A 17,915-nucleotide genomic window follows, 5' to 3' on the forward strand; every position below is an offset into this window, starting at 1 on the left:
TTTTACTTTTTCTTTTTAAATTTTATTTTATTTTTAGATCACAAACGTATAATTTCAAAAACATTTTGTTAACCTTAAAAATGAGTTTAAAAGTCTGAGTTAAGGGCAACACTATGAGATACTAAAGTACATTTTTGGGCTAGGAACACATTAAAGGGCATAGTTTTAATGGAATTGTTTTAAAAACTCAAGACTTTGCCATTCAATAGGCTGTTTGTCTTAGATATTAAAGCATCCTTTTAATTTAAGGAAAATTGTATGCTAATAAATAATTCCTAATTATATTGCATTATTTGATAACCAGTGTTATTTTCATTATGTTAAATGGTAGCAGTAAACATGAGAGTGATGCCTCACAGTTCATTGATAAACTATTATTTTATTGCTGGATTTATCACTAAGACAGCTTACATCATTTTCACATCATTTAATAAAGTCAACATGTTTTCAAGGTTACTGACATTTCTGTTGATTTTGAGTGGATTTTAATGTTTATTTGCACTTGGGTAGGAACTGAAAAATCTAATTAAAAGACAATTGCTCATTTCCATTAAGCCACCATGAAATATGGATAGTAATAGTCCAAGGTGAACAGTGAGAAGAATAGTGATAAAACCTGAAAAACCTACCCATTTGCTCAAGAAATTTCCTTACTACTAATAATTTTTATCCATTATTTAACTTCTTTTGAAACATGTGATAATTCCCAGTGGCCAAAGGCCACCAATGGAGATCAACATATTAAAAAATCAGTTGAAGCTTTGTATGCAAAGGAACTGCTGAGCTAAAGCCAGCTCATTTTTGTAATATCTTAATCAATAAAGGGAAACATTTTTAAAAAGCAACAAATAAAGCTGTGTATGTCTTAGAAAAAATAAAAAAATCAGTTGAAATTTAACTTTTGGAAAAAGTTGGTTTAGAAAAATATTCCAGAGTTTCTACAATGTTGTAAAACTTCTTATCATTTAAAGAAAAAAAAATCTTATAAAATTTGATGTGCCTTTATTTAACACAGAGTTTCAATCTGCCCTTAAATGTAAGGATGTTGATCTATAGGCAGACATTTATTTATGTGTTTATTCAGTTTATTTACCCAAGGAATGTTTATTGAGTGCCTAAGTAACTGTGATATAAGGTAAAAAATGAAAAATCCAAAAAAGATATGTATGGATAGAATGCTAATAGGGTCAGCATACCTTTGCTCTAAAATTCATAGTTGGGGGCCTAGGAACTTTTTACATAAGCTCCTGTGAAATTATTGAAGTCCCTCAATTCTTTCACCTGGAAAGGCCAGGTACATTTGCACTGTTGGTACACACTTAAATGTAACTGTAATACCTGAAAGTATAGTCGGAGAATATGTAAAGAAGTTATCAAGGTCAATGCCCAAACTAGCTACTAGTTCACAGTGATTTCTCTCTCTTAGTCTTTGCACGTGTCATTGTAGCTAATATCAAATGCTTCTACCATTTTTTACTAGATTTGGAATTTAGGAGAAACAGTATAAAGATAGTTCTGATTCAGTCCACTGTGTTGGACTTGAAAATTACTAGTTTGGGGGGTATACATGTTAACTGTGTTAGAAAGATAGGTGTGTACAAGTGGGGGATTGTAGGACTTGATGTCTTTTAGTTTTTATGCAAATGTGGATGAAGGTTCTGAATCTATGGAGTGCATTAATTACCTACCTCCCAAACAGCTTAATCCAAGGAAATTCACAATTAAACCCCCTGCATGTGTACGGGCTTGCCTGTGTGTATGCATATGTGCACGTACTTCCTTAGACAAGCTGCAGTAAGTTGAGTGTCCTCAATGAAGGGCTTTAGTGTAGTTTCTTTAGGGTTCAATGTCTTGGTTGCTGGGATTTTTTATTCAAATAATGATTATACTGACAAGGTTTTGTGATTTAATTATGACAAATTCATTTCACTACTTTTATTTTATTTTAATTTCCCCTTTTTCCAACTCTCCCTCCTTCCTTCCCATCATTTTTCTTTCTTCCTCGCCCTGCCCCCTTTTTGTTTTCTTTGCAAAATTTTACCAATAGGGGCATTGTGGAGGTGGGCAAAGGATATTGTCTAAAGATAGAGTAGGGTTAAATTAGTGACAGTGTGAAAATAGCAAAGATAAAACATGCCACCACTTAATTTAGTAATTTGTATCCTACTGCTATACCTTCAGATTATTCAGATATTTAATCCAGAAGTTATTTGGGAACCTAGATTATCTAAGTGATTATTTTAGTGCTCTACTGTATTTGTTATGTGAATACAGTTATTAAGTGAAACTTTAAAGTAAATTTACCAAAAATATATAGAGAATATATGCATCGCAAAAAATGATTATTGAATATATCCATGTAGATAAACATACATTGTACTATGTGTTATTGGGGCATACACAAGAAAGCAAAGAATAATTAGAAATTTCTGGACTGTTATAAAGTACTTATATTTTGTTTAAAAATTAAGATTTTAAATTGCTTTCAATACTTTTTAAAAGGCTATACCCAATATGTAGATAAATTAGACTTGAATGTAAAGTAAGGAAAACCTTTGCTTCAAATTCTTCTTAGTACTTTGCCATTAATTTGATAAAAGAACTTTAAAAAGATGATGTCTACTCTTATAATAAAAATATTTATTATAAAAATTATCACATTTCTCTGTACATAACTTAAAGGCAAAAATACAATTTATACATTAATAATTTAAGTGGGTCTGAGCAGTATCTATTCAGTAGAATTCTAAAGATCTTCTGTAAATTTTACAAGTACCAATGTCATCTATTTCTATTTTATAGAACTCCATTTACACAATTGATGTCATTGAGATAGGAACATTTCTTTTTCTCTAGTGTTTTAATGATAGTTCACGGTGTTTGGGTTAATTAATTAATCAGCTGCTTTAACTCTTTGGTAAACATAAGTATTTACATGCAAAAATGTTTAAAATTTCAGTAAAAACTGAATATTCAAATAATTTATTGGAAATAGTTTTGTGTAAGTAATAAATGTATGAGCCAGAATCCCATCATCAAGAAAAATCCCTACCTAGGACTTCTGATGATGAAATTTGAAATTTGAAACAAATGGTTTGGTGCTTCTATGGCTACTACTAGAAGCACCACAACACTAGGCCACAATAAAATGAAGTACACATGTTAAGTTCAACACATAGATAGTGCTGATTATTTTCCAATGCAGAAAAGTCTCGTTTTTTCTACATCCCAGTTTAAACTTCAATTTGACACATGAGTTTATTATCTCATTACAACCTAGTATCTTGCAAAACTGAGAGAGCATTAAAAAAAAAAGTCATACTGTTTTGAAAGACACCAATTCATCCTTTTGCCAATATGAACCATTTCTTGAAATAATTTGTGGGGGATATAGCAAAATGCCCTTCCTTCCTTCCTTCCTTCCTTCCTTCCTTCCTTCCTTCCTTCCTTCCTTCCTTCCTTCCTTTTTCCTTCTTTTGTTTTTCACTTCTTCTTTAAGGAGTGCCCTGTCAACCTGCATATTATACCTGAACTCCCCAAAAGTTCCATATGCATTGCCGCTGTCATTCATTAGTTCTTAATGCCACTGCTTCAAAACAAAAGTATTCTGGCACGAAATCTTCTTCCCAGGCTCCTTGTTAAAAACACTCCAAGAAGTATTTAAATTCTAATGTTCTTGGATTATTTGATACTTAGGAATTTTTTACACACATGTTAATTCTGGAGTGTAGAGTATAATTGAATATATATAAAAAAACACATCTTTTTTCATCTAGAAAATGGATGTCTTTGGATTGCCACCACTTCAGGGTAGAGAACAGGCCTTCTCTCTGAAATAGGTTCCGAATGCATGATTTCTTTCCCTAATGTCAGTTTTTCCAATCTACCATTTTATTTACCAACAAGATGAGAGATAGTTTTGCTCTCACTTTGGCAACTCTTCTCCCCCTCCAACCACCAACATTCTGAATTCAGTGCATATTTTAAATTCGCCCAAGATGAGGTACCTGGCAAAAAGCTCACTCACTATGTGAGGTGTGAACAGGGAAAGCAGCGTAATAAAGGCCCTGCATTTATCAGAGAAGGTTATCTTCTGCGTTTTTACAGAGGCTCAAGGCCTTGGCCGAAACTTTTAATAAAACGTTTTGACTTATTCGTCATTCAAAGTGAATGTTATTTTAGTCACCAGTTTTTCCTCCCTAGAGCGCATAGATATATACAAAATGTACATTTACATACATTTCTAGTCATTTAGTATGAACTAAGCCCCACTCCTTTGAGTGGCAGGAAAATACTGATATAATTGACACTTGATGTTCAATAAGTACTAATATCTTATGACAATTAACCAAAGGTCTAAACTCTAAAACATCAGTCTATTGAAACTGATAGCCTATATCTTCACTGCCCTTCTTTTCCCATTCCTGTTGACAAAGAGATGACAAATTGAGGCTTATATCTTATTCGGGTTTTGATATAAACCCAAGCATTATTCTCAATTTCAAGAATAAAGAGCTGGCCATGTCTTAACTCCTGCCGTCCTGGTCCTGCTCTGTGCTCTCCTGGGTCACAGGAATGAGCTTTGTTCCTCTTCCCCTCAGTGTCCTGGTCAAGGAGTTCTGTGGCTGTTGTTTGAGGGAGAAGAGTCCGCATGCAAACATTCAGAAAGCAGCACTGGCACAGACCCACTTTGATCCCTTAAAGTGCCCTGAGCGTCCCTCCTCACACGGCCACTTTTTCCTTCGCCAGGTTCTTTGGTTCCTTGCTTGGGATGCACCAGTCGTCAGCCTCGGGGTTCATCTGATAATGCTTAAAGGCTGATTTGTTAAAGACCGGGAGTTTCTCTACAGACTCAGAAGACAAAGCCTGAAAAGGGGATGAAGAAACAAGTCAAACCAAGGGAACTATGCAAGGCCTCATTTGTACTTGAAGTGATTATTCAAAAGAAATTCAGAGGTAAGTGGTCAACCATTCAAATACCTTCCTTTCATTAATTTAGTAATAAGAGCACACCAGAGCCCATAGTATGTCAGGCACTGTATAAAAGAAAATTAAAAGAAAATATGATCTTTACCCTACAGGGGATGAAATAGAATATGTACAATTTAAATTAGGGAATAGAATTTGTGTTCAATATTCACACATAGCCTTTGTTTGGATATTACCAATATGATGGAGTTGAATAGCAAAGCTATCTTGTCCAAGGAAAACCTTTGTATCTGTGACAAAGAGTTCTAATCTGATACTATAAATCTATGAGCTATTAATCTTTCCCAATACTATGAAGACTTTGGCTTATTTAAGAAATGAATGTGCCCTAGGCCGTGTGATTCAGTTGGTTGGACATCATCCAGTGCACCAAGAGGTCATGGTTCAATTCCCGGTCAGGGCACATGGCCGAGTTACAGGCTTGATCCCCGGTCACGGGTGTGCAGGAGGCAGCCAATCCATAGCTTGCTCTCATGTCAGTGTTTCTCTCTTTCCCTCTCCCTTCCTCTTTCTCTCTCTCCCTTCCCTTCTCTCTCTCTCTCAAAAAAAAAAAAAAAAATCAATAAACTATTTTAGAAAAAAACAATTCTGAGAGATAATATGCAATTTTTTTTTTAAAAAAAGAAAGAAATGCATTAGTTATTTCAGATGGTCAAAGACCACTAGGCAAATAATTCCCTGGCACAGAATGGGAGCCTAGAAGCTTAATGTTTTAGTTACTAATATCTGTAAATATATTTCCATTTGAAATAGTTGGCAAATGAGAAACAGAATCAGGACAGTGACCTTAACAAATAAGTTGAGGCTTTATCAGAAGTAGAAAAACATTTACCAAGTTTTAAATTTTAAACAGAAAATGCCAGGTATCTTTCTGACAACTTGTGAGCAGTCAGCTGTCTTTCCCTGGATTTCTAATGTCAGCTTAAGGTCTTGAATAACTCAGTATCAGTTAATTTTGAGGGTGGAACATTACTAGCATCTTTTTCTCACAAATTGAAGTAAAACAAAAGTATAGCTCTTCTCACAGATGCCAAAGGAGTTGCCTTAAAAATTTCACACCAGCCTGCCCTCTTGGGCAACAATTTTGCTTCACTGGAGGCACGTAGCCTAGCTTTACCTCCTTGTTGGTAAGTTACCATATTAAATATTAAACAATATATCTACATCTACCAAACAGAAACTGGAATTACTTCTGGTCATTATTTGCATGAACTCACTTTGGGGTTTTCACTGTGGACCACAGAATCAGGGCTGTACACGAAGCAATCTTTTAAAAAACGATTTTTTTTTTCTATTGAATTTAAAGTATACCTTTAAGTAGATGATAGCATCTGTTCCATATCCTGATAAAGAGTAGAGATTCAGGTCTCCTTGAAAGTACTTGGCATAGAGACGAGAAATGGGCAAGCCATAACCAAAACCGGCCTGGAGAGGAAGGATCAGTTATTAGTAAAAAGGCAGACATGATCATTGAAATACAAAATGTGGGAAGGTGTTACTACTGTGCTTGATAGAATCTGGTTAAATATCTCCTGCTTCCAATCAGAGGCCCCTTGAATTGTTTCACCACGTTTAGTTTGCTTTATCATTCTTCCTTATATCCCCCAGGCCCAATTTAAACTGATGAGCTTGCCTAAACACTTCCTTGTAATCCTGGCCCTCTCTTTAGAGCTAAGTGGCCGGGATGAACTTTGCCATATAATTGTTCTTACCAAAGGAGCATTCCGGGAGTTATCCATCACAGGCGTTGGGGCAGTGGAGTAGGTATAACTAAAGAGGCGGTCAGTGATCCTCAGGGGAACGCCGCCTCCTCTGTCTGAAATCTTAAACAAACAAACGAGTCATCAGAGCCACACATTCAAAACAACGTGCCTTTGTCTCTATAAAAATGTCCTTCCTGCATCGAAAAGTCACCTGGTATATGGCTTTGATCTACTGCTCAAAGCAGAGAGCTGTATGATTGGTGATTTTTTAAATTCTCTCAAGAGGTACTCAAAAGATAAGATAGAGGATGGTTACCTTAATTGTAAGATCTTCTTTTCCCAAGACAACGATCACCTCAACTGGTGTGAGGGAAGGCAAGTTTTCCTGGTGTTCAACTGTTGCCCTCATTGCATTCTAAAGAAAACAAAAACATAAAAAATTGAATGGCAGAATAATGAGGGACAATAAGTACCTGTTTTTTATGTTTAAAATAAAAACAGCACAGAGGGTAATTCAAAGTTCCCATTCTTTTAAGGTAGTAGTTATAATAACTCTGTAAATAGCTATTTATGAATTTGTCATGTAGGGTGTAAAATGAAAAGTATGCATTTACCATGTAATACAGTTCCTGGGAGTAATATCTAATAGGAAAACAATTCTCTTACTTGTCAAGTTCTTATTTGTAGACTTAATTTAAAGGTAAAAATTGATTTTTATAGCCCTCTTTTCTGTCTTTCCATTACTTTTACATCCAAACACTAAAGACTATTACACATCACAAAGGAACAGTGAACCATTGAACCAACTTATTGGCTTTTATAAAATTTGCTGGGAAAAGATTGTTACTATTTAAAAGGATAGTAAACAATTCTAAATTAAATTTCAGTGTACATGTGATTATCATCTTAACTTTTACCAATGATAGCAAAATAAATCTGAGTTGGACCATTCAATTTAAAAGTAAATCAATCAAACAAAGAAGTATCTTTTGTCCTTTAACAGAGAAGAAACTCAAGTTTTCAGACAACTATATGATTCTCATACAGATACAGTTTTGGTTTATTTCACCCATTTTTCTCTCTAACTTTCAGAACATTATCTGCTTTCTGGTTTCTATTTAATATGACGTTCTAATCATTAGCTAATGTGAAATAAAATAGATCAGATGTTTGCAGTATAATCAATACCTCATTGTACTAACATTACTAACATAAGTTAGGAAATACTATGTTTTGAGAAGAGTTACATAAGAATTAGAAACAAATTTCACATTTTTTAGCCGTCCTCCTCCCCAGTACAAAGGACTCTTGGAAGCATCGCAAAGTGTTTCCTATCTTTTGGTGGAAGTACCAAGTTGTAGTTTGGTCTTAGAACCCAGGACAGGATTTGATTCCAGCACCTGGCTACCCCAGACCAGTAACACCTACATCCTCTGAGAGCTGGATAGAAATGTAGATTCTCAGACCTAAAGAATCAAAATCTCTATCTGGGACAGAGCCTAAGGATCTGTTTTCACAAGCCCTCTAGGTGATTCTAAGCACAGGGAAGGTTGAGAAGCACTGCCCTCGAATCTTGCCATGAAACGTGGACGGTGGACCAGCAGCAACACCTGTTAGCGTACTAGAAATTCAGAATCTCAGGCTCCAGCCCAGACCCACTGAGTCAGTATTTGCATTTTCACAAAACCACCAGGTGATTCATATGGACATTAAAAGTAGATCATGGAAGGGACGGACTAGGACTGTCCTCTGACTCAGATTGAGATCCTGCCACTTACAGTGATTCTGAACCTGAACCTGTGGCTTTGGAATTGGACCAGCCTGTGGGGGTGGGAGAAACAAGGCCTCATTCCGTGAAGCGTTCACCCCATGAACTTTCTTAATGAATGCATGAATGAACAGAGCTTTGTTGGACACCTGAACAAATATGGGACTAGGGAGCCCTTGAGACATCATGAATCATATTGTACATTCTCAAATACATGCTGATACTACAAGGAACTCGATGTACCCTTTTAAACATTAACTGTAGCCTCCTGTTAGGAAGGAGCACAGAAGCTTGCTTGGGAGAAGATAGTGGTGCTCTTGTTTAGTCAGAAATGATAAAGGACAGTAAAAAGAAAACAGGGAATTTAAAAAACAAAACAAAATTGCAATCATTGTGAAGTCATACCTTGAATAGTTCAAAGAGCATATGGTGAAGGTGAGAAGGAACGTACACAATGTGAATTGGCTGCCCTGGAGATTTTCCTAGAAGAAAATTAAACTCATTAGAATTGGTACATAAATATTTCATTAAAATAAACTTCCACATCTATTTAACTAATATTTCAGACTTAAAACAGGATTGGAATACTCCCCATCCTCCTCACTACAAAATCCTACCCTAGAACCTTCCTTCTTAAACTGAAAACACAACTGGCTTATTTTCAATATGCTATTACAGTTGCTACCTAGAACTCTATAATTAAGTTTTGCATTTCTCTACAAATGTATAAAGCAGATGAAGTGTTCAACAAGGGTGCTATACATTAGGTTATATGGCTTATTTCTATTTTCAAAAGTTTTGTATCGGACAATTTTAGAATTAAAATTATATGCATTGTAAGGAAGAAAAGTTAATTTGTCTATAGTATAACATCAAAATTTATGCTAGCTATAATTTTCATATTTTGAAATTGAAATAACACATGGGAAATTACTCAATGATGCATGGGAAAATAACACTTCTGATTATTCTTGATTTTTATCATCCAAACATTAAATCTTACAGACTAAATATGCTCAAATTTCACCAAGAGACTAAAGAAAACAGAGGAAAAAAACCTCATAATACTGTTTGAAAAGAAAAATAAAAGAATTATTCTTTGGTTTGCCAGGTCTTGGCAAAGTCTGAATTAGAAAACACAAGGTCTGGCTCAGTGCCCTCTTTATTTTATCAAACAGTTCAAGCAATTTATCTACAAGTTATGCAACAATGCTGTTAATGCTTAGAGATATTTTTCAATCTTTATTTGCACTTTTATTTTTAGTTTAGCAATCAATTGCATTTGCATAACCCCAACCCATGAGCTAGGCTACCCATAATTTGAGCAACTTGATTTTCACTCTCACCACCAACAAACATTGTAACTATTACTTGGAAAAGATGTCTACTTTGAATTGAAAGGAGAATGTTACTGACATGTTTTGAGAAGCAACTATGGAATAGGATAAAAATAATGCCTTGCATTCCTCACGCAATCATTTCAGTCAATGTGGGAAGACTAGTATTTGTTCAGGTACCCCACAGTTGAAGCTACTAAATAAAGTGCGCTCTGCTTCCAAAAGTGGTATATACTTATAGTGCAATTTAAAAATCTTTTGGTGAGAACATTTAACATGAGAGCTACCTTCTTCAGTATTTAGGCGTACAGTACAGTATTGTTAACTAAAAGCAAGGCGTTGTACAGCAGATTTCTAGAAGTTATTCATCTTGCATAACTGAAATTTTTATACTCATTGAATAGTGACTCCCTATTTCTCTCTCCCCCAGCCTCTAGCAACCATCATTCTACTCTCTGCTTCTCTGAGTTTGAGAAATTTTAAATATTTCATGAAAGTAGGATCCTGCAGTATTTGTCCTGTTACTGGCCTGTTTCTCACAGTGCAATTTAAATTATTTTTGTTTCTAGACCTTATGAGTAACCTTATTGGAATTAGGACGGTATCTCCACTACCAAGTGGTGCCTCCCAGATCTAGTCTCCTATCCCCCCCTTTTCTATAGTAAGCAATCTTTCTTCGACCTAAGATATTAGAACTAAGTTGCTACTCTACATGACAAACTGTTCAAACTATTCTTCTTTATGAATTATTAGTAGCAACTGAATGTGCTCAGTGTGAACTTTCCAGTTGAGATAAAGAGAACCTTAGCTTCAAAAAAGAAGTGTACAAACTCTAGGCATGTTCAGAAGGGGAAAATGGAACACAAAAGTTGCTCTGTATTTACAGTATTACTCATACTGAGAGAACACTGACTTTTCCATAGATTAAACTGTATTTTATTTATAGCTTACCGTTCACTTGTGTGAGTTTTAATTCAGGAGATGTTAAATAATACTGATCACAAAGCATCTTTGCACACTCATAGGCATCTGGAATAGAAGATTTTTTTCATAATGATGAAATGAATTTCTGCCAAGTACAATTGTCAAGTGATCTTCACTATGTACACTACCCTTAGCCTAAAATATTCATTAGTGTGCAATGTATGTACAAAAGTACCTTGTAAATATTTTATTAAAGAAAGAATTATGACACTAAGGTATAGCTATAACAAAAGGAATATGCACACTTCAAAGATCAAATGCAATATATACATTAACCTCTGATGTTTGGATTTTTTTATAATACTATAAATGAATGTTTAAACCCCTGACCCTCAAAAGCAAAGGGCCTCCATGACAGTACTTATAAGAATATAAAGGGTAAACTCTGAATATAAATTCATTTATAGAGCCACCTCAACCATATGTCAATCATAGAGTGTACATTTTCAATAAAGGAAATGAAGAAATCTAGAAATTACCTTGGACCACTGCTGCTACATCACAGTTTGGATCAATACTTCCAATGTGGCTTGGGTTTCCTGTCTCTGAGTCACTAAATAAAAGAACTGTTGAAAAATAAATACAAAAACAGTATATAATATTATATAAAAATCAGGACAATCATGATTAGAACACCACTGGCAAAGAATGTGACCCACCAAATAGTAAAACATCGAGTTAGAGTATGGCTTATAGTCTACCCCCATCTCTGTATATCATGATTATGGTTAACTTACTGTGTTGGTTCATTAGCATCCGGGTAGAAATACGGTTCATGTAAAATCGGTCCAAGAAATACTGAAGATTTTGATTGCTGACTGGGTCAAATGTATAGCCATTTTTATATTCTATGATTCCTTGTGCCATTGTAGGAACTACATTATGGTTTCTATTTCGAACTTTGATGAGAGTATCTACAAACCTAAGGCAAAACATATTTATATTTAGTGAAAGTTCAAGTAAGGTTCTGTCACTTATATTTTTAGATTATTAAGTGTACATATCATTTATTAGAGGAGTATGTCTGGAAATAGTCAAAGTTTTAGACACTTATTCTAAGGCATAGAACTTACTCTGCTAATGCTTTCTGGTCTTCTGGGCTTTTATCATGGAATTCCACCAAATCCATCAGGCTCTGGATATACCTGTAAAATGACAAGTGTGCTTTAAGATTTTAAATTGAATAGTCAGATACAAGTGGCTGAAAATATAGTATCTTTTTCAAATGATTTGAAAAGAGAGAGTATTATGTTTAAAATTAAAAACTCCAGGACATTTGGAAAACAGTATCTCTGAAGAAAGAGGGGGGGCGGGGTTTATAACTTTAACTCTTAACTATCTAAGTTAAAATTTATATTTCTTTAAGTATTCCAGATCAATATTCAGTTTTGTTTTGTTTGGCAACAGTTGTGTTATTTTTAATAGCAAAAGGATTTAAAAACAACTTTTTAAGAAAGACTTCATATTTTTTTCCTACTCCCTTCATAGGTGAGTAGAAGTCTTGAACACAGCAAATACTATGGATTGAATATGTGTTTCAGATTGTGATTGTTGAAAGGACATATAATACATATTTTTAAAAATATTTTTTTATTGATTTCAGAGAGGAAGGGAGCAAGAGTTAGAAACATCAATGATGAGAGAGAATCATTGATGAGCTGCCTCCTGCACGCCCCCTACTGGGGATCGAGCCTGCAACCTGAGCATGTACCCTTGACTGGAATTGAACCTGGGACCCTTTGATCTGCAGGCCAACACTCTATCCACTGAGCAAACCAGGTAGGGCAATACATATTTTTCTCGAATCAATGGACAAAAAGCCGTGTATTCTGTGATTAGTGTGAGGCTCTGATGCATATCTGCCTCGGTGCATATCCTGGCTCTATTCTCTGAAAATCTGCTCCTTTGGGTTATCTACTCCCTCTGAGCCTCAACACCCTTATTTATAAAACGAGATGATAACAGACACTGAGTGCTGGCTGTGTGCTATTTTTCTAAGTGCTTTTTAATGGATTACCTCATTTAATTACACTCCAATATCCCTCTGAGGCATATGCTTTATTCTCCTCAATAAAAATGGGGGAATTGAGGCATAAAGAATTTAAGACAATTGCCAAGAATTCCACAATGAGGAAAAGGCAGAGGCAGGATTTGAACTCAGAGCCTGCTCTGTCAATTGGTTTGTAAATGAAAAAGAGTAGGCCCTCTCTGGATAGTAGTCATTCATATCTAATAGGATAGGATTCCTTTCACAGTATCAAACTGTCTTTTATTATTTAAAATACAAAACAAGTTGTAACTGTCAATTCGTTTTCATATTTTTTCTGGAAGTAAAAATTATATTGCAAAAGAATCTTTTTCAGGATAAAAATGTCTGTTTCTGCTTTCATAGCTTTATAACTGTCTTTATAACTTATCTAAATTAATAAACAATTCTTCATATATTTCAAAAGTATTACTATCCAGATCACCTGTTTCCAACTATGATGTTAATATATTATAAGAATTCATAGTTAGATATCTGTTTTAAAATTAGAGACTGTTTCAGAATGGTTCACTACTTACCAGCTTTTAACTAACTGCACTGAAGAGGTATTTACTAATTGATCGGGGAGGATATCAATTTCCTTCAGGATATTGGCAAGCCTCACAGGTAATTCTTGTCTCAAAAATGCAAAAGAAGTTCTTTCACATGCATTTTCCGAACCTGTAATAAATAACACTTATTTAGTATTTGGAAACGAGTATGACCAAATGACATATTTGAATAGCATTAACTATACAATATTAAATACACACATATATTATAAAATTATAGTTTACCCTCATTTCATTTACTGTTCAAAAGTGCCTTCTGGTCTTTTTTTCTAATTTTAAAGTTATCAATATGAGAATTATTGTTTTGTTTGGAAGAGGATTCACTTCCAAAGAGTCCGAATATTCTACAGCTCTTAATATTCATAAAAGAATGCAGGGTTCAGTCAACGCCACAATGTTCAGAGTTCTAGATATGAAAGTGGAGTGGGAGATAAGGGAGTTGGGTGGATGTCATGATGTTTCCAGACTAATAATAAATAATACCACATTTAAATCCTTGACATTTTCCTCGTAAGGTTATTGCAGAATGTCTGTAAATATTTTCAGCAGTAATGCAAGTATACGACAAACTTTAATTTGATAAAGAAACAAAGAAATTTGTTAGGAACGCAGAGATGTACCCTGTGGAGGGTGGCTAAGGGATAAAAATCTCAATTAATTCGAGGCTATTTTATAATATTAGGAACCTTCTCCAAGAAGTACTATGAAAGTTCCTTATTCATTGTTAAATGTTGACTGAAAGCGATAAGTATTGTGACAGAAGCTTTGGATGGATAGAAGAGGAAAGATGAGCTCAAAACACCCAGCCTCAGCGAAGCTGCAAGTGGCCTCTACCTGTAGGCAGGTACCACCTGTCAGAAAGAAGCCAGATGTAGAAGAAGGCAAGGGACGCTGGCGAGGTGCTCCGGGGCAGCAGGAAAACGGGCCCCAAGTTGTTTTGAAGCAGTGAGACCAGCCCTCCTTGCACCGGGACTTAAAGTTCAGGCAGCTCCCCAGCTCCCGCTCCCCGGCCCGAGCCCTGCGCCCTGCGTCCCCGCTCACCGAAGTCCAGCAGCTGCTTCATGGACAGCGGGGACGGGCTGTACCGGGAGAAATGCTCGACCTCGCGGGGGACCAGGCTGGCGCGGCTCAGCGTGCCGGCGCCGCGCATCACGAAGCGGACGGCCTTCATCTTGGTGCCCGCCGGGTGGGTCTGGCCGGGGCTGGGCTGGCTTGAGGGCGAAGGCTGCGAGGAGTGGAGCCTGGGACCTGGGAGCTGAGGGCGCTTCGGACGAGGAGCGCAGGTGAGCCGGCAGGCAGGTGCACCCGGTGTGGGCTGAGGATCGGGGTGTTTGGAGTAGAGGAGTGAATCGGAGAAGCAGTGGCTTGAGGCTCTAGAGCTCGTCTTGCCACCTCCGGCTTCTCGGGCGGTTTTATTTGTTCCCCGGGACGCTCCCCCCAACTCCAAAGGGGAGGAGTCACCGGGAGTTGGAGAGGCGTCCCGGGCCTGGGACCGGGCCAATCTGCTCAGAAAAAGAACTTTGGGTCCGCGCCCGCCCCGCCCCCCCCCCCCCCCCCCATCCCCACCGCGGAGTCCCCGCGGAGGGCCTGGCGCAGGTGCCCGGGCTGTGAGGGGGAGGAGGAAGGCTACGTGGGCATCTGGAGGTAAGTAGGCTCAAGATCAGAGATCAGCCACTTGGGACAGGGCCCCGGATCGCGTGGGCTGGAGGCCTGCCCAGACTCGTCCTTGTTTACAAGTGCAAGGCTGTCTCAATGTCACGCATTCCTAGCCTGAAACTACTTCCAAGAATCTGGGCTCTGGGAGCTCATTGGTTCTTGCTCAGAGCGGGCTTTTACAGTAGCCAGTGAGCTGCGTTCAAAAGTATGGGCTCCTCTGCCATTGGACAGCGAACGGTATAAGCGACCTAAAGAGTTCTTCCAGCAAGAGAACAACACACGTCTGGAACTGGAAGTACCTTTAGCCGAGGCTTGAGAAGCTGCCAAAATACATGAACTTCCTTGTGGCAATAAAAGGCCATTAATTTGTTTCTCTCCATTAGGTTTAACTCTGTTGATTAAAAACAAAATAAAAAGAATCAGTTTGTGTCAGTTTGACTCCCCTTTTCTTCCCCGCCTCGAGAATTTGCTGGCTCTGGTCCCCTGTATGAAATGTCCTTAATCCAAATCTTTGCCCCAAACATTCTTTTCTAACCTTAAATGCCCAGCACGAACTATGAGATCTTTCCTGATTGTTTCTCCCCGCCCTTCCAAATATGGCCTTTGTCACTTACAACATTACATTGCAGCTATTTATGTTCTTTTTTAAAAAATATGTTTTAAAATTTATTTTAGAGAGAGCAGAAGAGAGAGAGAAACATTGATGAGTGAGAACCACCACCCTCCATCCATCACCTGTCTCCTGCACACCCCCACGGGGGATCAGGTAGGCTGTACCCTGACTGGGGATCAAACTGGAGACCTCTAGAGGCATGGGACATGGTACTCAACCAACTGCCACACACCGCTTGCTCCAGCCTGGACCCCACCCCTGAAAGACATTAGGGTTGGGACTATGCTGAATGCATCTTTGTGATTCCTGCTGTTCAAGCTGGGGAAACATGGGGGAAGTTCCAAACTGCATCTCCACTTGGAGATGGGACTTGATACTACTATGATTTATATTTTTGTATTCTGAATCCTTTGTTACATACTTGCATAGCTTGATAAAGCAAAAAAAAAAAAAAAAAAATGTGTTCCAGGATCCAAAAGACTAAATAAAACTCTCTTGGATGAGGAAAGTAAAGGTAAAAATCCCTTCTTTTTCCTGGATTACATCCTAAGAATAGAAGTAATAGAAAATATGCATTTGCTTTTTCTTGCCATGTGTATGGGATCTGGGGTAGGCAAAAATATTTATTATAAAGAATTGTACTCTTTAATCTGCAGAGGATAGACAGTGGAAACGATACATTATAGGAGTTCTAATTTAGGAAAACCTCACTGAGTTCTCGGCCTGGCTTACCCAGCACTATTGCCCTGTGTGTTGGGTGACGATTAAAGGTCAGCTGAAGTCTTATGATGTTCACAGAGATGGCTAAGGGCTAAATGTGAACTGCGGTCCGTCACCAGACTTGTGTCTCCATGTCATCCCATCCACTAATATCAGGTTACCCTCACCGTGACCCCCATTCTTTAATGTCATTTCTATGATGGGAACTATTGTTATAATTGGCAACATTTATGGTAGCTGGACTAGAAAAGCAGGTCAAATGGTTTACCCAGTTGGCTAAAACACCATGTATTACCGGTATCCCCTGCTTTCCGAAAGTTCATGTTAACGTCACTTTGTTTTGATGAAAGGCCTGTACCTGTTTTCTCTAACTGAAAGAAACCTGAAGAGGATTTTCACTTTTCTGAGAAAAAGGGAAAAGCAAAAATAGCATTCAGTGTTTGCTCCCTAGCAAGCCGTATAGAGGCAGCACGTACCCGGAGCAATTTCCCCAGAAACTACACTTAAGCATCTCGGCATCAAGCTGCCGTCGCTCTGAACTGTGTCTGTGAACATCTGTGCGTAATCTTAACTTATTTTATACATCTGCTAGGAAGATGTGTCCTAAGGTGCCAGAAAAACCTAAGAGCGCTTATAAGGGTGTTATGCGTAGCGTAAAACTGGATGTAATGAAGTGGATTTGGTATGATTCTGTAGGCTATTTTTGGGTATGGGAACGCTTAAAGATTTTTCCATGTAAATTAATGGTAATTGCTTCTTTGCTTTATGCCACTTCAGCTTTCAAAAGGTTTCATAAAAATGCTCTACTTTTGGGTAGCGGGGGAAACCTGGGCCATGATCAGTGTGTGACCAGGAAGGGATAAATTTTCAGGCTGGCCACAGATCTTGGAGGTGATCCAGTTGCTACAGAAATAAAGCAAAGGGAATTATTTGGGGGCAATGGGTATGGACAAATCTGTGCATTCATTTGAGTAAAGGTAAACATGAGAGGACTATCAAATGATTTGGTGCTAATGGTCAGGGGGGAGTACCAACGTTTCCCCCTTGTACACAGTGCTGAACGCAGCATCTCTGCTAGAGGCACCCAATTTCTGAAATTTTCGGGGGCATGTTTGCCTAGTGTTAAATGAATTCTACCCAGCTTGCCTAGCAAAATCTAGTAACATAAGGCCACTGGTAGAGTTTTAAAAATGCAAGTCGCATTTTTGCCAGAGGGCTGGGCATTCACAATTTGATAAAATATATCTAGACCCTTAAAGAGATACCTATTCAACTTTTCCGCCTGTAAGAACATATTTCAAGGAAGCAATTAAAAATATATGTTAATATACACATCAAAGTTGCCACCTTACTTCTCAAACTAGAATAGTTCTCTGGTGTTGGGGGTGAGGATGAGAATAAAAGTTAAAGAAAACTTGACAATAGCTCATATGAACCCTAAGAGGGGGTTAGTGTATGGGTCATAGAACTGGAAGTAAATTTCATGGATCTGAGTAAACAGAAAACCTATATCTCAATTCCTCAGGTTTCCCAAACTTGTGTAAACA

General features: G+C 37.4%; 1 protein-coding gene and 1 long non-coding RNA gene across 4 annotated transcripts in view; one reads left to right on the forward strand and one right to left on the reverse strand.

The window, feature by feature from the left end:
- Positions 1–2,620: 2,620 nt before the first annotated feature.
- Positions 2,621–14,778, reverse strand: PDK4 (pyruvate dehydrogenase kinase 4). The gene is made up of 11 exons (XM_070424304.1): positions 14,421–14,778; positions 13,347–13,488; positions 11,855–11,926; positions 11,519–11,703; positions 11,261–11,347; positions 10,749–10,826; positions 8,866–8,942; positions 7,009–7,107; positions 6,702–6,812; positions 6,301–6,414; positions 2,621–4,866 (listed from the first exon to the last, which is right to left on the reverse strand). The coding sequence occupies exons 1-11, from the start codon at positions 14,548–14,550 to the stop codon at positions 4,723–4,725; spliced, it is 1,239 nt and encodes a 412-aa protein (XP_070280405.1). The 5' UTR covers positions 14,551–14,778; the 3' UTR covers positions 2,621–4,722.
- The window catches only part of LOC139016365 (uncharacterized), a 76,834-nt gene continuing 63,119 nt past the window's right edge, over positions 4,201–17,915 (forward strand). For 2 of the 3 annotated variants that reach the window (XR_011472661.1, XR_011472660.1), the window contains exons 1-2: positions 4,201–4,956; positions 12,385–12,560. This is a non-coding gene — a long non-coding RNA (uncharacterized lncRNA). Of the gene's footprint in view, positions 4,957–12,384; positions 12,561–14,061; positions 14,923–17,915 lie in introns of those variants that run through there. The other variant, XR_011472662.1, reaches the window with a different exon arrangement.

Source organism: Myotis yumanensis, unplaced genomic scaffold (genome assembly GCF_028538775.1).
Source record: "Myotis yumanensis isolate MYYU_CA2020_CCGP unplaced genomic scaffold, mMyoYum1.0.hap1 SCAF_9, whole genome shotgun sequence".
Taxonomy (NCBI): Eukaryota; Metazoa; Chordata; class Mammalia; order Chiroptera; family Vespertilionidae; genus Myotis; species Myotis yumanensis.